Source organism: Trachypithecus francoisi, unplaced genomic scaffold (assembly GCF_009764315.1).
Source record: "Trachypithecus francoisi isolate TF-2019V2 unplaced genomic scaffold, Tfra_2.0 Lachesis_group3, whole genome shotgun sequence".
Classification (NCBI taxonomy): Eukaryota; Metazoa; Chordata; class Mammalia; order Primates; family Cercopithecidae; genus Trachypithecus; species Trachypithecus francoisi.
Genome location: NW_022681468.1, coordinates 115,306 through 133,044, shown reverse-complemented (window position 1 = coordinate 133,044; position 17,739 = coordinate 115,306). Strand labels below are relative to the sequence as shown.

The window sequence follows — 17,739 nt, the reverse complement described above, 5'->3', positions numbered from 1 at the left end:
AGGTATTCTCAGGTGCAATAATCAACTGCAGGACCATAAAAGAAATAAGAGTCCCCCCCCAAATCCCTGAAGAGTTTTTGGGTTCACCATATGTCAAACGATTCAGTGCCTCTGGAACTCCAGGAAAGGGCTCCCCAGTGATGCAGGAGATCTTTTCTTCGGGTCTCCCTGTAGAGTTCTGGGTTTCCTAAGACCAATTCAGTATTTCAAAAGATGGTGTGAGAAATGTATTGTGTCACTAAAGGAGAATTCTGAGCCAGGGCACAGCCACTTTATATTGGACTAGAGACACTGGTAGGAATATACTCTCTAAGTTCAGACAGAAACCCTCCTGCTGGGTAGGGGTCTGGGCTGCAGGGGGCGCTCCGGATAAACCCAGCACAGGCTCCTGCCCCAGAGCAGGTACACAGCAGGCTGGGGAGGGGTTCCTCTCAGGGCCCGGGACTTCCTTTAAAAATATCTAATGTGAGTATTCACAAGGACTTCTGATGTTTGTATAAATATTCCATTCAATCGTGAGCTTTTATCAAACTGGTTGTTGTAATAAGAACCACTTTCAAAATGGGGATTTCAAACTCTGCTATTTATCTAATAGTAAGCAGCTGGAGGTCAGGAATAAATCAGTGCAATTTTTGGATAGACACACTCATTCCCAAAATAACGCATTCGCATATTAAGGTCTAGAGCTGGTTCAACTTGCCCCTGCTTCATTCAAATGTGGGCTGAAAGTGAGGTGCATGTCCTGGGGCAGCTTGTTCTCCAGTAAGGGAAGCTCTGTCAATACAGAGTTCAGGGATGTGTAGGGGACACATGGCCTCTAAGAGGATTACGGCTTGAACTCTCAGCTTCTACAATTGTGTCATCCATGTGTGATGTATTTGCCCTTTTTTATACTGGGTCAGGAATTGGGCTATTAAATAGCATCCTTCATGAATATGCAAATCACTGAGGTTAATACAGGTAACTGTGCCCTGAGAGCATCACCCAACAACCACACTCCTCCTCGGGACCACACCCCACCAACAGCACAGCTCCTCACCATGGACAGGACCCACAGGCTCCTCTTCTTGGTGGCAGCAGCAAAAGTTAAGGGGCTCCCCAGTCCCAGGGCTGAGAGAGAAACCAGGCCAGTCAAATGAGGCTTCACGCAATCCTGCCTCCTCTCCACAGGTGCTCGTTCCCAGGTGCAGCTGGTGCAGTTTGGGCCTGAGGTGAAGCAGCCTGTGGCCTCAGTGGAGGTCTTCTGCAAGGCTTCTGGTTACAGCTTTACCACCTATGGTATGAATTGGGTGAGACAGGTCCCTGGAGAAGGGCTTGAGTGGATGGGATGGATGAACACCAACACTGGGAACCCAACCTATGCCCAGGGCTAACCAGAACAGTTTGTCTTCTCCATGGACACCTCTGTCAGCACAGCACATCTGCAGATCAGCAGGCTAAAGGCTGAGGACACTGCTGTGTATTACTGTATGAGAGACACAGTGTGGAAACCCACATCCTGAGAGAGTCAGAAGCCCTGAGGGAAGAGGTAGCTGTGCTGAGCTGAGGCAGTGGTGCAGCAGTTTCTTTATCTTCCATATGATCTCATTTTGCATCAAATTCTACTGTGATATTAGCCATGAATGTGGGATAGGTGGGTGCCTAAGAGATCCCTGACTTGCCCATTTTGATGAGTTTTCCAGAAGACGTGAGAAGCCACTTTGTTTGCAAAGCATCCCAGGCCATGCCCTGCTCCACACATGAGTGCCCATTTCCTGGTCTTTGGTTAACTGTAAAACGCTCATCAGTGCACCTGGGCTAATTTCACATCAGGTAGAGGAATGAGTTCTAAAGGAAAGCTAAAGTTGTAATAGCAAGTCCTGCTCAATAACCTTCAGCTTTATTGTTTTTGTGTGACCCATCAACTAATTACGATACATCAAGGTTCTCAATGGGAGTTTCTAATAAATATGAGGGATGTACAGAAGTTCCCTAATTAAAATAATACAATTGTGAACACAACCTCAGTATTCAACCATGTCTCCACCCTTCACACCCTTCACCGCAAAGGAATTTTCATTTCTCCTGGAAGTTGCGTTCATTTTGAAATTAGTTATTTTTTTCGTTTTAATATCTCAAGATTATCATATGTAACTATTTTAGCAGAAAGTGAGTAATGGGAACTTGAACTAAACAACTGAAAACAAATTCACAACTAATTAAGCAAGATGACAGAATGTGATTGGCTCCAGGCTTTGATAATTCGGCAGTTTATCTACCCGGACTTTAAATTTACACATCTTCCTGTTACCTTCATGGCACAGTCAACTCTCAATATGAAAGAAATGGTGACTGCATTCCCAAGGGTCACGCACAGTTACAAAAATAGACTGGCTAAGGTGAGGAGGAGGATTGTTTAAATTCCCGTTTCAAGAAGTAGAATCAACTACTTTTCTGAGTGGCTCACAATGACTCCAGCTCCCTCACAGAGCTCAGACAGAAACTTCACTTGAGGGTGGGAGCTGGGCTGCAGGGGGGACTCGTAGCCATAAAGGTGAAAATGAGCTGTCAGATGGAGCTTCCCTGTCACCTCAACATGGAATTTATTGTTTCATTTCATTAGCACTCTTTACATAATGGTTCCTATTTTTTGGTCTGTTCATTATTTGTATTTTTCAAAGGAATCTCACTTGAATCTTTACTCTTTTGCATTTTGTCTCCAGGACAAGGTTGGGAAGTGTTACCTCCAGCATCATAACATGATCTAGTGACCTGACACATTTGCGGCAAAGAATACCTACCAATTCGGAAGCTCTTTGGTTTTCTTTCCATGAAATATAATTATTTCTTCTGTTCTGTGTATGAGCGTATCCTAGCAATCCTGTACACACCCACATCGATGTCTACAAGCCTATGAATTATTCTCTGTAAATAAAAATTATCTCAATTTCCCTCAGTGTCCATAATTCTCCTGAAGGTGAGGAAGGTCTTTCTGGATCTTTTTAAACAAAATGTCCAGAGACCACCTGGTAGGTCAGGAGCTCACCTGGCTCTGGATGTTGGCTCTGTCTCTTTCCCTCTGTGTCCCACAGGTCAGTTCACTTGTTCAGTCCTAACAAGACAGCCCAGGTTTGTCCTGATGTTAAAACACACCCAACTTCTGATGACTCTCCTGTTACCCACATCCATGGAGATAGATTATTTGTTATATAATTCACCAAACTAATGTCAAATGCCCAAGTTGCAATACCGCAAACTCTAAGGTATGTTCATGCAATTCAATGAAGGAAAAAGTCTTTCAGACACAGGTGTACCTGAAATGACAAATAGTGGGTGAAGACTCTGGGCTTGACTGCCATTTTCCAGCCAAGTTTCAGAAGTGTGACCTGTCAGGGAAGAACCAGAGTTCCTTGTGCTCTCAGAGGGGAGGGCTCACAGATGTCCTCTGTGATGTACCTTACCCAGGAAAGGTAATTGCACTAATCTTGATGATGAGACTATGCTCCTGTGCTGACCTATTATAGTCTTTGACTGAAATTGTCACTGTGATCCCCAATCTACATCTATTCACACAGAAGTGTATAAAGATCAGGCCACATTCTCAGCATCACACATTGAGACGGTTGGAGATACGTCCCACTACCTTCTCCTGAGATTGCAGACAGAATCTCAAATTTCAAATGGTCACAAAAAGGATGGTCTCAGATTTTTATTTTTTTTATGACGCACTTCTCGGACAGACATATTCCCTCGAACCATGATGGATATTCTGAATTACCATAAACATTGCATGGATGTAGGTTTGTATAAATTCACTGTGACAAAAGTATTTAGCTGCTGCCCTAATGTTTTGAATGGAGATTTGACAATTTAGATAACCTGGATGTTTGGTTGGTTTCCTATAAATCTTCACAGGTAGAACAGTATTGAACCTATTCCAAAATCTGTCCTTGATCCATGATCACACTCATCTCCCAGACCAGCTCCTTCAGCACATCTCCCTACCTGGAAGAAGAGGACTCTGGGCTTGGTGAGGGGAGGCCCCAGGAAGAGACCTGAGTTCTCAGAAGGCACAGCCAGCATCCTCCTCTCAGGGTGAGCCCCAAAGACTGGGGCCTCCCTCATCCCTTTTCACCTCTCCATACAAAGGCACCACCCACATGCAAATCCTCACTTAGGCACCCACAGGAAACCACCACACATTTCCTTAAATTCAGGGTCCTGTTCACAAAGGAAATATTCTCTGAGAGTCATGGACATCCTGTGCAAGAACATGAAGCACCTGTGGTTCTTCCTCCTCCTGGTGGCAGCTCCCAGATGTGAGTGTCTCGGGGATGCAGATATGACGATATGGGAGGTTGTCTCTGAGCCCAGGGCTCACTATGGGTCTCTCTGTTCACAGGGGTCCTGTCCCAGGTGCAGCTGCAGGAGTCGGGCCCAGGAGTGGTGAAGCCTTCGGAGACCCTGTCCCTCACCTGCACTGTCTCTGGTGGCTCCATCAGCAGTGCTTATGCCTGGAGCTGGATCCGCCAGCCCCCAGGGAAGGGACTGGAGTGGATTGGGCGTATCTATGGTAGTAGTGGGAGCACCAGCTACAACCCCTCCCTCAATAATCGAGTCACCATTTCAAAAGACACGTCCAAGAACCAGTTCTCCCTGAAGCTGAGCTCTGTGACCGCCGCGGACACGGCCGTGTATTACTGTGCGAGAGACACAGTGAGGGGAGGTGAGTGTGAGCCCAGACACAAACCTCCCTGCAGGGAGGCGGAGGGGGCGGGCGCAGGTGCCGCTCAGGACCAGCAGGGGGCGCGCGGGGACCACAGAGCAGGAGGCCGGGTCAGGAGCAGGTGCAGGGAGGGCGGGGCTTCCTCATCTGCTCAGTGCTCTCCCTCCTCACCAGCACCTCAGCTGTCCCCAGGGCTCCTTTCTTTGATATGTGGTTCTGCTTCCTCACATTCTTCTGCCAGAAAAGAAAGGAGGAAGACACATTTTCCTCTTACAATTGAAGTTTCACCAATTACTAGGAACTTTCCTACAAGTTCCTGCATGGCCCATTATTCCTTAGTGATTAAAAATAATATATTCTGGCCGGGCGTGGTGGCTCATGCCTGTAATCCCGGCACTTTGGGCAGCCGAGGCGGGCAGATCACGAGGTCAGGAGATCAACACCATCCTGGCTAACAAGGTGAAACCCCGTCTCTACTAAAAATACAAAACATTAGCCAGGCGTGGTGGCGGGCGCCTGTAGTCCCAGCTACTTGGGAGGCTGAGGCAGGAGAATGGTGTGAACCCGGGAGGCGGAGCTTGCAGTGAGCGGAGATCGTGCCACTGCCCTCCAGCCTGGGCGACAGAGCGAGACTACGTCTCAAAAAAAAAAAAAATATATATATATATGTATATATATTATATACATATATATATATGTGTTCTAATGCTTCTCACCATCTGTTGATTTGTGTCATCAATGGAATTGTGCCCTCTTTGAAATTCATTTGCTGAAACCTAAATTCAATGGATCTATATTGGAATTTTAATGACACAATTAAGGTTAAATGTGATCAGAAGTGTGAGAACCTAATGCAATAGACGTGCTGTCTTTATAAGAAGGAAGAGACACCAGAGACCTCTCACTTTTCACGTGCGCGCAGAGAAGAGGCCATGTGGAGACACAGTGTATTAGAAGGTGCCCCAGTGCCTGCCAGGTAGAAGCCGCACCAAGAACCAACCCTGCCAGCACCTTGATCTTCAACATTCAGACTTCAGAATTGTAAGAAAATCAATATTGTTGTGTAAGCCACCCACTCCGTGTTGTCTTCTTATGAAGACCCAGACAGACTAATACCACATAACTCATAACTCTGTTAGCGCTGTCCCCTGGATGGGGAATCAGTCCCCTGAGGCTGGTCACATCTCTCAGATTTCTACATAAAGTAGGCAAAAAATATTAGCTTTGATATAAAAACTTGTCATGTCCCTGTTGACCAATTTCTGGGCAAAGTGTTTTAATGAAGCCCTTGGGGCTTTGTCACAAAAGTTGTCCTTTATCTTTTCTGACGACCTAACTAGTGGACAATGGGTACCAGCTGGATGGAGACTGACCACTGACCATCTTCTGCTGTCTCCTTAGCATGCCGCAGAAAACCACACCAACATTACTCTATGTCTTCAACTTTCTAAATTTGCACTGAATCTATTGCTAGATGAGGAACTACATGAGGTCCGAGTTTTGTTCCCTTCTTCCCAGTCTTCCTCAATTACCAAGGGCAGAAGAGACTTTCAGTGAAATTTGGCTGTCAATGCCCCCAACACCACGTCACTTTTTTAGGTCCAGGAACTTTATTTGGGGGATAGTGAAATACACTTTTAAATGGAAAGCCCTAAAGCACATACAACAGCTGAAGGAATGGCCGCTGTGCACCTGAAGGCTGACGAGGCAGATGGTAGGGTCCCTTCCTCCAAGATGGTCCTGAGTGTGTGATGGTTGGATGCCTCATGCATATGTAGTTAAGGACTGGACTGAAGTAGAAACAAGGGCCATATCCCATAGGAAAACAAGAAAAAACAAGGAAAACAAGATGCCATCTGGGCATCCATGAAGATAGTTAATTAAATTTGTTGGGTTTAAGATGAAATTTTTTCCAAAATTTTTAGTGTTCTTAGCTAAATATGAATCTTTTCAACAAACTGAGAATTAAAAGGAGAATGGAGTTAGAAGTTGACAGAAAAAAGTCCTGAGAGAGCAGAAAGAAAATTCACACAAAACTGTCACATGGCAGAGGCCAGAATGGAGCTGATGCAGCAATGTCATTATTCTGTAGACCTTGTTGAGACCCTTAGGTATTTAAGGCAGGCCCAACGGTGAAGAACTCCTTTAGTTTTTGCTTCTCTGGGGAAGGTCTTACCTATCCTTTATTTTATGATAAGATTTACATGGTAAAATTTCTTGGTTGGCAGAGTTTTGTTTGTTTTTCATTCTTTTTCCCCCAGCAATTTGAATACAGTCATGGGCCACCTAATAATGTTTCAGTCAACAATAGACCACATATATGTTTGTGGCCACATAACATTGTAATACCATATTTTCACTAAGGATGTTCCATATTTAGATGTGTTAAGATAGAGAGATACTGACCACGGTGTTTCAGTTCCCTGCAGTGTTTGGTGCAGTAACATGCTGTACAGGTTACTTGTCTGGAAACATTGTGCTATTCCACATAGTCTGTGTGTAGTAGGATATTCCTTGTAGGTTTGTGTAAGTTCTCCCTATGATACTTGCACAATGATGACATTGACTAGAAATACATTTCTCAGAAATAATCTCTATCACTAAACCATACATCATCGAATGTAATTCCTCTCCATTCTGACCTGAAAATCTTCTGCTGAGAAATCTGCTAAATCTGCTCTTTTTCTTTCTGTTTTCAAAAACTTTCCTTTAGCGATGTGGTTTCAAACTATCTCTGAGTTTTTCTTTTGGTTTACCTTATTTAAAATGTATAGAGCTTCATAGATGTAGATAAATATTTGCTTCTCCAGATTTAGAAAGTTTCCATGCTATTACTTCTTTAAAAATCCTTTCTGCCTCTCTCGCCTTGTCTCTCTCTCTCTGTCTCTCTCTCACCCTCTTCCTTCACTACCCCTTTTGTCTTATCTTTGCATAACTCCTCAATGCATAGTTTCATTTTCACTGTGCTTCCTGACTCATAAGTCTTTAACTCTTTATTTCTTTCATTTAAATTTTTATTCTCTGTCTCTACTATTTCAAATGATCTTTCTTTGAGTTTACCGTTTCTTCTATTACTTGATCTAGTTTGGTCTAAAATCTTCTGTTAAAAATTTTGTCTGACTTATTGTATTCTTCAGCATCAATATTTTTGTTTAGTCATCTTTTAAATGTTTTATCTCTATTAAAATCTCGTATTGTTCTTGCATGATGCCACTAGCTCATTGAACATGTTTCTAACATTTACTTTAAATTTTCTGCCAGGTAATCCATATGCTTCCTTTTCATTGATGTCAGTTTCTGGATCTTTGTTGTTCTTCTGTTTGGACCATGTTCCCCTCCTCCTTCATTTTCCTTGACTGTCTTTGTTGCTACCTGTTCATTATAACAAAAGCCACCATACACTCTTCAAAGACGAGGCTTATAGAGATCATCCTCATGAACCAGTCCAGGCAGTAATTTGGGTCTCTCAAAACTTCATAATATTCAAGCTTCTGTCTCTGTTCTTAATGGTCCCCAGGTTTTAGCGGATGATAGATTTTTCCAGCAGTCATAGATAGGGGAGGTAGAAACTATTTACTCAAGCAGCCGCTAGAAAATTGGACCACTGGACAAAGTTTTATTATTGATGTATGATTCATCAAAATAATGTTAGTTCAAGCTTCTCTCAACCAGTCATTAAACATTGAAATTTTATCATTTCTTATTTGAATCCGGGGTTTATTCTTTGAATATTTAGGTAAAATTACAAACTAGTTTAAATCTGCCTATTTGGCAAAATGATCTGCTGCCGAATTTCCATTTTCTGTGTTATCTCTTTTTGCATTTAAATCTAAGTCTGTATTAGACATGCACCCAGAATGCGGAAAAATGTCTTAAAGTTCCTTAATTTATTTAATTTAATGGGGTTTCCAGAAGATGTGAAAACCTCCTTTGTTTATCAAACACCTGACTATTGGTCAATAGTTTTCTCTTTAATTTTTCTCTCTCCTCTCACATTATCTATAATGAGCAAGGATGAATGAGGCACACCATCGACAGTTTGCTTAGATATCCCATCAGCCAAATTTCTAACTCTCACAAATTCTAACTTCATCCAATGTTACATAACTAAGATAAATTCTATAACAAGGTACACATACTTTCCAATTCTAATACCATGTTTGTGACAGAAACAAAGCAGGTGTGCTCTCTGCGAGGTGGTCATCTGAGGTCTGAGATAAGGCATCACACAGGTATTTTTATGATATTTAAGGGATTCGGCAAAAACAACGATAACAATTCTGATCATCACTGGCTCTTACCGGAAAGTTTACAAGTAAAGTTACTGCTGTTATTTCATTTTAACACCTGGTTAGAATGAAGCTCAGAGGAAGAGGTCCCATCCTAGGTCACACAGTGAGGAGGAATGGAGCTGTGCTCTGCTCTCCACACTACCTACAAATCCCAGGCACGAGCCCAGGTTCCACTGACACGTGGCATCTAGAGGGCAGTTCTCAGGGGATGTTCTTACCGCACCTGCTTCCTGGGGCAGGGCGCTTCCTTCTCTCAGTTGTGCACTTGCTCCTTCTGCCAGCTCTGAAGTGACCACTTGCATTGCCATGAATTATTCATATTCTCTCCCTTATTATGGCAAAAAGCATATTTATTAAATTTTCAATTCATTTTCTCTGAAGCACACTGTGTTAGCAGAAAGGAATAAATCACATTCCTTCACCACCCCCACAGCCCAAGATTCCTGAAGACAGAGCGGATGTGATGTACTCATAGGAGGATCTCTGCTCCATCTATGAGGAGGTGGCCTTGGTCTTCAAGTTTCAGCAATTCTGGGAAGCCAAGGACACCTCCGTCTCCTCCTCCCTGCTCTGCAGCTCACCTGAGAACAGTTTTCTCATTGGAATATCATCCTTTTAAGGAATAAAAGTTCCTGCTTTAGGTTTGGGGGCCTGAGTGCACCTACTAGATCCAGCCCAGGACTGGAGACACTTTCCGGAACACAACTTCACCTGACACATGACCAGTCACACTGTTTTACTTGCACAATTTCAGTTTCCTCAGAAGAAAATTAAAATTGCCGAGACTTTTTCATAACCGTTGTGCCATGTCCTTTCTCTGTTTCCTTGCCTGTTCATTCGTCAGACCAGGTGCCACATCTATGTAATCAGATTAGAATCCTGCCTCCAGTAACACATGAAGAGGACCTTTGGTTGTACTTTTGGTCTTTGCTCCAAAATGTGAAGATTACAAAAGTCATCACCTCATTCTTATGTCAAGAGGCGTCTGCACAATCTGATCTTCAATACCTTTGGGAATTCATCAAAGGAATGAAATTCCAATCAAAAATTGCCCACTCCCAAAACGGGAGGGACAGGAATGTCCAGAATGGCAGTTGGCACTTGCTTTACTGAAACAGAAGCCGCAGAAGAATATATATATATATACACACACACACACACAAACACACACATATATGTACATATACACACATACATATATGTACATACATATATACATACATATACATATATACATGCATATACATACGTACATATATATACATATGTGTATATATATATATATATAAACAAGCTGTTGAGGGCACTTACATGGTAAGCACTGTAGACGTCTGCAAGACAGATGTGGACTAGGGTGAAGTAACAGTTCCAGAGGGCCGTACGCTCCTCAGTCTTCTGGACTTTCCCTCCAGAAACCTCCAGATTAGAAAAAATACAATCCCAATATGTTTCCTATGGGTCAGAAGTGGGGAAGTTATAATTACTGTAAAATATACCAAGAGCCTTCTCCAAAAGATCCTACAGGGAAGAACTTTTCCAGCACCTTGTCCTGGAATGTGAAGAAAGACAAATCTACCACTCCAGATCCCGCCCCCATTCTCCCATGATTATATGAAGATGTAAGTAAATAGTGCATAGACAGGTAAGATGTAAGCAATTAGTCCAAGTAAGATGTAAGCAAATAGTCCAGGTAAGATGTAAGCAAATAATCCAGGTAAGATGTAAGTAAATAATCCAGGTAAGATGTAAGTAAATAGCCTAGGGAAGATATAAAGAAATAGTTAGTCCAGGTAAGATGTAAGTAAATCCAGGCAAATAGTCCAGGGAAGATGTAAGCAAATAGTCCAGGGACACTGAAACCACAAAAGGGAGTAAAGATGAAAGTTGAGCTTTTCCTGTGGTGACGCCTGGTCAAGGTCACAACCACTGCAGAAACCTCATTGCAAGGAAAGGCTGGGCTGGAGGGGGCACTCAGGAGCCACCAAGCACAGTTTCCAACCCCAGAGCAGGTGTACAGAAGGATGGGGAAGTTTCCTCTCAGGTGTCTTCCTTTGTCAAAACAACAACAACAAAAACTATGTGTTCAACAAGTTGCTGATGTGCCTTTAAATATCCTGTTACATCAGAGACTGAGAAAGAGTGATGGGCAGATTAACCCTGTGCATCCAGACCCAAGAATCCTTTGACCCTGCCCTCTCTGAAATGTAGATACAGAGGATGGATGAGCAATGCTAAGCAGTGCACCCACGACCACAAAAAGAAAGACATGGAAATGTGTCCCCTCCCTCCTCGTGAGAGGCAGCTCATCCCCTGTTCCTTCAGGCCCTGGTGAGGAGCCACTCCATGTCTGTGCCCTTCCTCGGTGTCCTCACCGTGGGGTCTGCATTGATCTGGGCTTCCCTCCTCATCACCCTCAGTATCAGGGCCCCTTGTGAATCAGGTCCAGCTATGGCTGCTCCACATGGAGCTGTTCTTAGCCTGTTCTGTGTTTGCAGAAGACCTGTGTGAAGTTCCCTGGTGGAGTCTGAAGTGGAAAAATTGTATAGCCCAGCGGTTCTCTGAGTCTCTCCTGCAAAGCCTCTGGATTCACCTTCACTGACGGCAGCATCAGCTTGGTCCAGCGGGCTCCAGGACCGGGGCTGGTGTGGGTGGCAACAGTGAGAAATTCAGGAGGAAGTTCTTACGTGCACTCTTACGTGCATGGTCTCACTGACATCTTTACTTCTTTTATCACGTTTGTTCTGTAAATCACAACGAATGGTGCGTTCTTCATCTATTATGCGTTTGTTAAGTCTTTTTTGGTGTCTTTTAAAAAACTGGTAACTTTATCCTATGTAATACCTGTTAAGTCCTAAAAGTGTTTTTTGATGTCTACATTTTCTGAAATTACACAGCTACTATAGCTTCCTTTCGGTTCATATTTTCATAATCCATGTTTTCCCATCTTTATCTTTTCTATTTGTGAATATGTAGGATAACTTTCTTGTACAAAGCTAACAGTTGGGTCTTGCTTTTTTAAAGCAACTATAATAAATTCTATTTTTTTTTTTTTTTTTTTTTTTTTTTGAGACGGAGTCTCGCTCTGTCGCCCAGGCTGGAGTGCAGTGGCCGGATCTCAGCTCACTGCAAGCTCCGCCTCCGGGTTTACGCCATTCTCCCGCCACAGCCTCCCGAGTAGCTGGGACTACAGGCGCCCGCCACCTCGCCCGGCTAGTTTTTTGTATTTTTTTTAGTAGAGACGGGGTTTCACCATGTTAGCCAGGATGGTCTCGATCTCCTGACCTCGTGATCCACCCGTCTCGGCCTCCCAAAGTGCTGGGATTACAGTCTTGAGCCACCGTGCCCGGCCAATAAATTCTATTTTTAAACTAATATTATTTTTTCTGTTATTTTTTGTTTAAATTAGCATTTTATAATGACGTTTATTTCTCTATTAGCAGATTATATAATTCACTACTTATAAATATGGTATTGATTACCATAAGGTTACAATAAGAATTGTATAAATTAGATTCTAATGCAAATACTGTGATGGCCTTGATCTGAAGTACAGAGATAATGTAACTGTGTACTTCGAATTCCTCCTTCTTACCAGTCTTTCTTACTGTCAGTTTGCACTTATATATGCTATAAAATATAATACGCAATTTCGCATCACTTTATACACATACGTTATAACGATTAAAAAGATTACAACTACAATTCATCTTGATGTTCCATTTTTTTTACAATCTTAATTTCTTTATATAGATCTATGTTTTTAGTGCACGTCACGTGGCTACTAGCAGAGAAACTTTGTAAAATTTGCCCTGAAATATGAATGTGTTGACAAATTGTCTCAAGATCTTTTTTTAGTGACATAATTTTACTTGCCTTTCACTTTTAATGACGTTGTAATGCATGTATAATTCCAGTTTGCATTTCCTTTGTTACTTATTTTCTTGTATTTATTTTCCTCCTGGAGACAATCACATATTACATTCTGCTGGGCCTTCATTAACCACATTTCTGCGAATGTAGTCAGGGTTGGGTTTCAAGTGTATGGTTGCCCAGCTATTGGAGTTGAAGTCAGCTTCTACTGTTCACAAAAACTTCAGATTCCTCTGGCGATACCTGCTTTTGTTTCCCTGTTTGCTTTTGGGTTTTCACATGTCATTCTTCCCAGAGAGAGCCTGTCTCTTTCAGCTGTGGCAGGTACATCCTGCTAACACATTTACTTGGTAATTGTTTGTGTTGTGAAGGGTCTTGGACACAGGTGGACGTTCTCCAACCTTCTGACCTAGTCTCCTTCTTAGCTATGGGTGGTGAGACTGGCTCTGAAGCATGGCCTTCCAAGCGTTCCTGTTCCTTCCCTTCACCAAGTGTCAGAGTGTCTCTTCCCAGCCACAGTGGTTTTTTGTCAGTGTCCTCAGCTTCTGACCCACTGTCCTTACCCCACAGATTCAGGATTTCATTCTGCAGGAAAGAGATGGGAGGTGTTTCTGGGCAGAGTTTCCTTGGTGCCCTCTGTTTCCTTGTGTTCTAGTTGATTCTACCGGTGCCTGAAGGACACAAGATTTAATAAATGTCTCCTGCATATAGTGAAGGGGGATTCAGCATTGAACGGAGCTGCTGCTCTTCCTCCCCAGTCAACACCACAGGACAGCAGGGGGGTGAGTTGTCTGGGGATTTCCTCAATTCTGTAGGAAAAGCCTTGAAGTGCCCAGAGTTTCACACTCTCACACCGTTAGCACACACGTCCTCAACAACTCATGTATATAATATATAAATATATATAAGTATATAATATATATGCATATACAAACACATTATTTATTTATTAATTATCTTAACTTTTCTTTTAAGTTCAGGGGTATATGTGTAGGATGTACAAGTTTGTTACATAGATAAATTGTGTCATTGAGGTTTTTTGTACCGATTATTTCATCACCCAGTGAAATGGCTTGGTTGTGTCTCCACCCAAATCTCATCCTGAATTCCCACGTGTAGTAGGAGGAACCTGATGGAAGGTAAATGAATCAAGGGAGCAGTCCTTTCCCATGCTGTTCTCATGATAGGTAATAAGTCTCATGAGATGTGCTGGTTTTGTAAGGAGGAGTTTCTCTACACAAGCTCTCTCTTTGCCTGCTGCTATCCATAAAAGATGTGACTTGGTCCTACTTCCCTTATGCCATGAATGTAAGACCTCCATAGCCATGTGGAACTGCGAGTCCAATAAATCTTTTGACTGTATAAATTACCCTGTCTCAGATATGTCTTCATTAGCAAAGTGAGAAAAGACTAATACAGTAATTGGTACCAGTAGGTGGCTCACTGCTGTAGATATCTGAAAATGTGGAAGCGGCTGGGAGACTGGGTCACAGACAGGGGTTGAAATAGTTTGGAGTGCTCAGAAGAAGACAGAATAACATGGTAAAGTTTGGAAAGACTTGGTGAATGACTTTGCCCAAAATGCTGATAGGGATATGAACAATTAAGTCGAGGCTGGGGTGGTCTCAGTTGGGGATGAGGAACTTATTGGGAACTGGAACAAAGATGACTCTTCTTATGTATTATCAAAAAGACTGGCAGCATTTTGCCCCTGCCCTAGAGATTTGTGGAAATTTAAACTTGAAAGAGATGATTTAGGGTATCTGGTGGAAGAAATTTCTAAGCAGCAAAGCATTCCTGAGGTGACTTGGGTGCTGTTAAAGGCATTCAGTTTTATAAGGAAAGCAGACCACAAAAACTTGAAAAATTTACAGCCTGACAATGAGATAAAAAAGAAAATCCTGTTTTCTGTGGAGAAATTCAAGCTGACTGTATACATTTGCATAAGTTACCAGGAAACAAATGTTAATCTTCAAGACAATGGGGAAAATGTCTCCAGGGCATATCAGCCGTCTTCACAGCAGCACATCCCATTACAGTCCTAAAGGTCTAGCAGAAAAAATTGTAATGGGAATCAAGCCAAGGGCAAGCCCAGCCTTAGCAGCCCTGGGACCTGAAGCCCTGCATCCCAGCAACTCCAGCAATGGCTAAATGGGGCCAAGGTACAGCTTGAGCTGTTGCTTCAGAGAGTGCAAACCCCAAGCCTTGGTAGCTTCCACGTGGTGTTCAGCCTGCGGGTGCATGGAATTCAGGGATTGCAGTTTGGGAACCTCCACTTAGATTTCAGAGGATGTATGGAAATGCCTGGATGCCCAAGCAGAAGTTTGCTGCATGGGTGGGGCCCTCAGGGAGAACCTCTGCTAGGGTAGTGTGGAAGGGAAATATGGGGTTTGAACCCTGCCAGGATCCCTACTAGGGAATGATCTAGTAGAGCTGCGAGAAGAGGGCCACCATCCTCCAGACCCCAGAATGATATATCCACTAACAGCTTGCATTCTGTGCCTGGAAAAGCTGCAGATACTCATCACCAGCCTGTAAAAGCAGCTGTGAGGCAGGCTATACCCTGCAAAGCCACAGGGCCAGAGCTGCTCAAGACCATGGGAACCCACCTTTCAGCATCAGCATGACCTGAATTTGGGACATGAAATCAAAAGAGATCATTTTGAAGCTTTAAGATTTGACTACCCTGCTGGATTTTGGACTTGCATGGGGTCTGTAGCTCCTTTGTTGTGGCCAAATACTCCCATGTGGAATGGCTGTATTTACCCAATACCTATAGCCCCATTGTATCTAGGAAGTAACTAACTTGCTTTTAATTTTACGGGTTCATAGGAGGAAGACTTGTCATGTTTCAGCTGAGACTTTGGACTGTGGACTTTTGAGTTAACACTGAAATGAGTTAAAACTTTGGGGGAACTGTTGGGAAGGCATGATTGGTTCTGAAATATGAGGACTTGAGATTTTGGAGGGGCCAGGGACATGATATGGTTGAGCTGTGTCCCCACCAAAATCTCATCTTGAATTCTCACACATTAAGAGAGGGACCCAGTGGGTGGTAATTTAATCATTGGGGCAGGTCTTTCCCTTACTGTGAGCATCATGGTAAATAAATCTCACGAAATCTGATGGTCTTATAAGGGGACATTTCCTATCACATGCTCTCTCGTTGCCTGCTGCCATCTGTGAAAAAATGACTTGCTCATCCTAGACCTCCACCATGATTGTGAGGCCTCCCCAGCCATGTGGAACTGTGATTTCATTAAACCTTTTATTCTGTATAAATTTCCCAGTCTCAGGTATGTCTTTATGAGCTGTGTGAAAACAAACTAATACACCCAGTATTAATCCCAGTGCTTATTAGTAATTTTTAGTTATTTTTCCTCATTCTCTTTCTCCTCCCACCCTCCAGCCTCCAAGAGGCCCCAGTGTGTGTTGTTTTCCTCTGTGTCCATGTGTTCTCATCGTTGTGCTCCCACTTAAAAGTGAGAACATGTAGTATTTGGTTTTCTGTTCCTGTGTTAGTTTGCTGAGAATAATGGCCTCCAGCTCCATCTATGTCTCTGCAAAGGACATGATTTCATTCCTGTTTATGGCTACTTAGTAGTTCATGGTGTATGTGTCCCACCTGTCATAGCCTGGGAAGTTCTTGCGACTCTCCCATGCAGCCTCTGGATTCACCTTCAGTAGCTACTGAATGAGGTGAGTCCACCAGGTTCCAGGAAAGGGGCTGAATTGAGTAGTAGATACAAAGGATAATGGAAGTCAGATATACTATGCACACTCTCTGAAGGGTAGACTCACTGTATCATCCAGATACAATTTTGAGAACTTGCTATGAGAGTGAATGGCCATGTATCACTATAATAAGAAACCAAGTGATGGGAAGTCAGTGTGAGACAAGACACAAAATTTCCTGCAGAGACGTGAGGAGGCTGGGCTGAAGGGGACACTCAGCACCCACATAAGACAGGGGCAGCCCTGGGACAGGTGCAGATGGAGGTCAAGGAGTGCTTTTCTTCATGTTTGTGGCTTCCTCTGCATCTAAAATTCAAAATTGCAGATAAAAATTATTTACCAAGTTTTAAAAATGCCATTTAGCAAATATGTGATTTGCAAGTGTGTTCTCCAAGTCTGTGGTTGTCTTTTCACTCCCTTGTCAGTGTGTACTGCAGGAACATTTATATTTATCTCTGTGTCTATGTGTGTGCTTGTGTGTGTAAATTTGGATAAAGTAACATGTGAAGTTTTATTATTTCTTGATTCATGTTTTTGCATTATGTCTGAAAACTCAGAATAAAATCCACTAACACTAAAAATATTTTCCATGCTCTAATCTCATGCCACAATTAACTAATGAGTATTTAAACTTCACTCACTTGATGAGAGGACTATCAACTTAAGTCATTTGGATTATTCTATAAGGGAGATGTGTCCTTCTTTCCATTTTTCCTTGATTTAATTATCTATTAATTTCAGAAATGGTTCAGGGGTGGGTGTTTACTTCATACTCTGGTGTAGATCCATGCTACATTATTCATTTTATTGCTCAAATAACCAGACTTTAATTTAGAGGACGTGAGCTCATTTTCTTTGCACTCTGTATCTTTATGATACAAATCAAATCATCCTTTTGTTTCTTAACATTTCCCCATTTCCTAGTATTACAAGAAATTCTAAGCTCATTTTCCTGTATTATATTTTTCATACATAGAATCAGCCATTCTCCAAGGATTGCTGGCCTCTGGTTTGGAGAATTGTATTAAAGTACAAAATTATGATGTTGGGTGTGTGTACTGTTAATGTGGTGTTGGGGATTCTAGGGACTCTAAGCTAACAGTACCATTTGAATATTAACCCACGTTTACGGGCACA

The 17,739-nt window shown here is 42.7% G+C and overlaps 1 protein-coding gene across 1 annotated transcript in view; it reads left to right on the top strand.

Moving 5' to 3' along the window:
• The first annotated feature begins 4,186 nt into the window (after positions 1-4,186).
• LOC117069585 overlaps positions 4,187-17,739 on the top strand; it is a 20,059-nt gene continuing 6,506 nt past the window's right edge. Inside the window, exons 1-2 of the mRNA XM_033187923.1 lie at positions 4,187-4,298; positions 4,382-5,043. Coding sequence (XP_033043814.1) covers positions 4,232-4,298; positions 4,382-5,043 — 729 coding nt within the window. The 5' untranslated portion in view covers positions 4,187-4,231. The remainder of the gene's footprint in view (positions 4,299-4,381; positions 5,044-17,739) is intronic.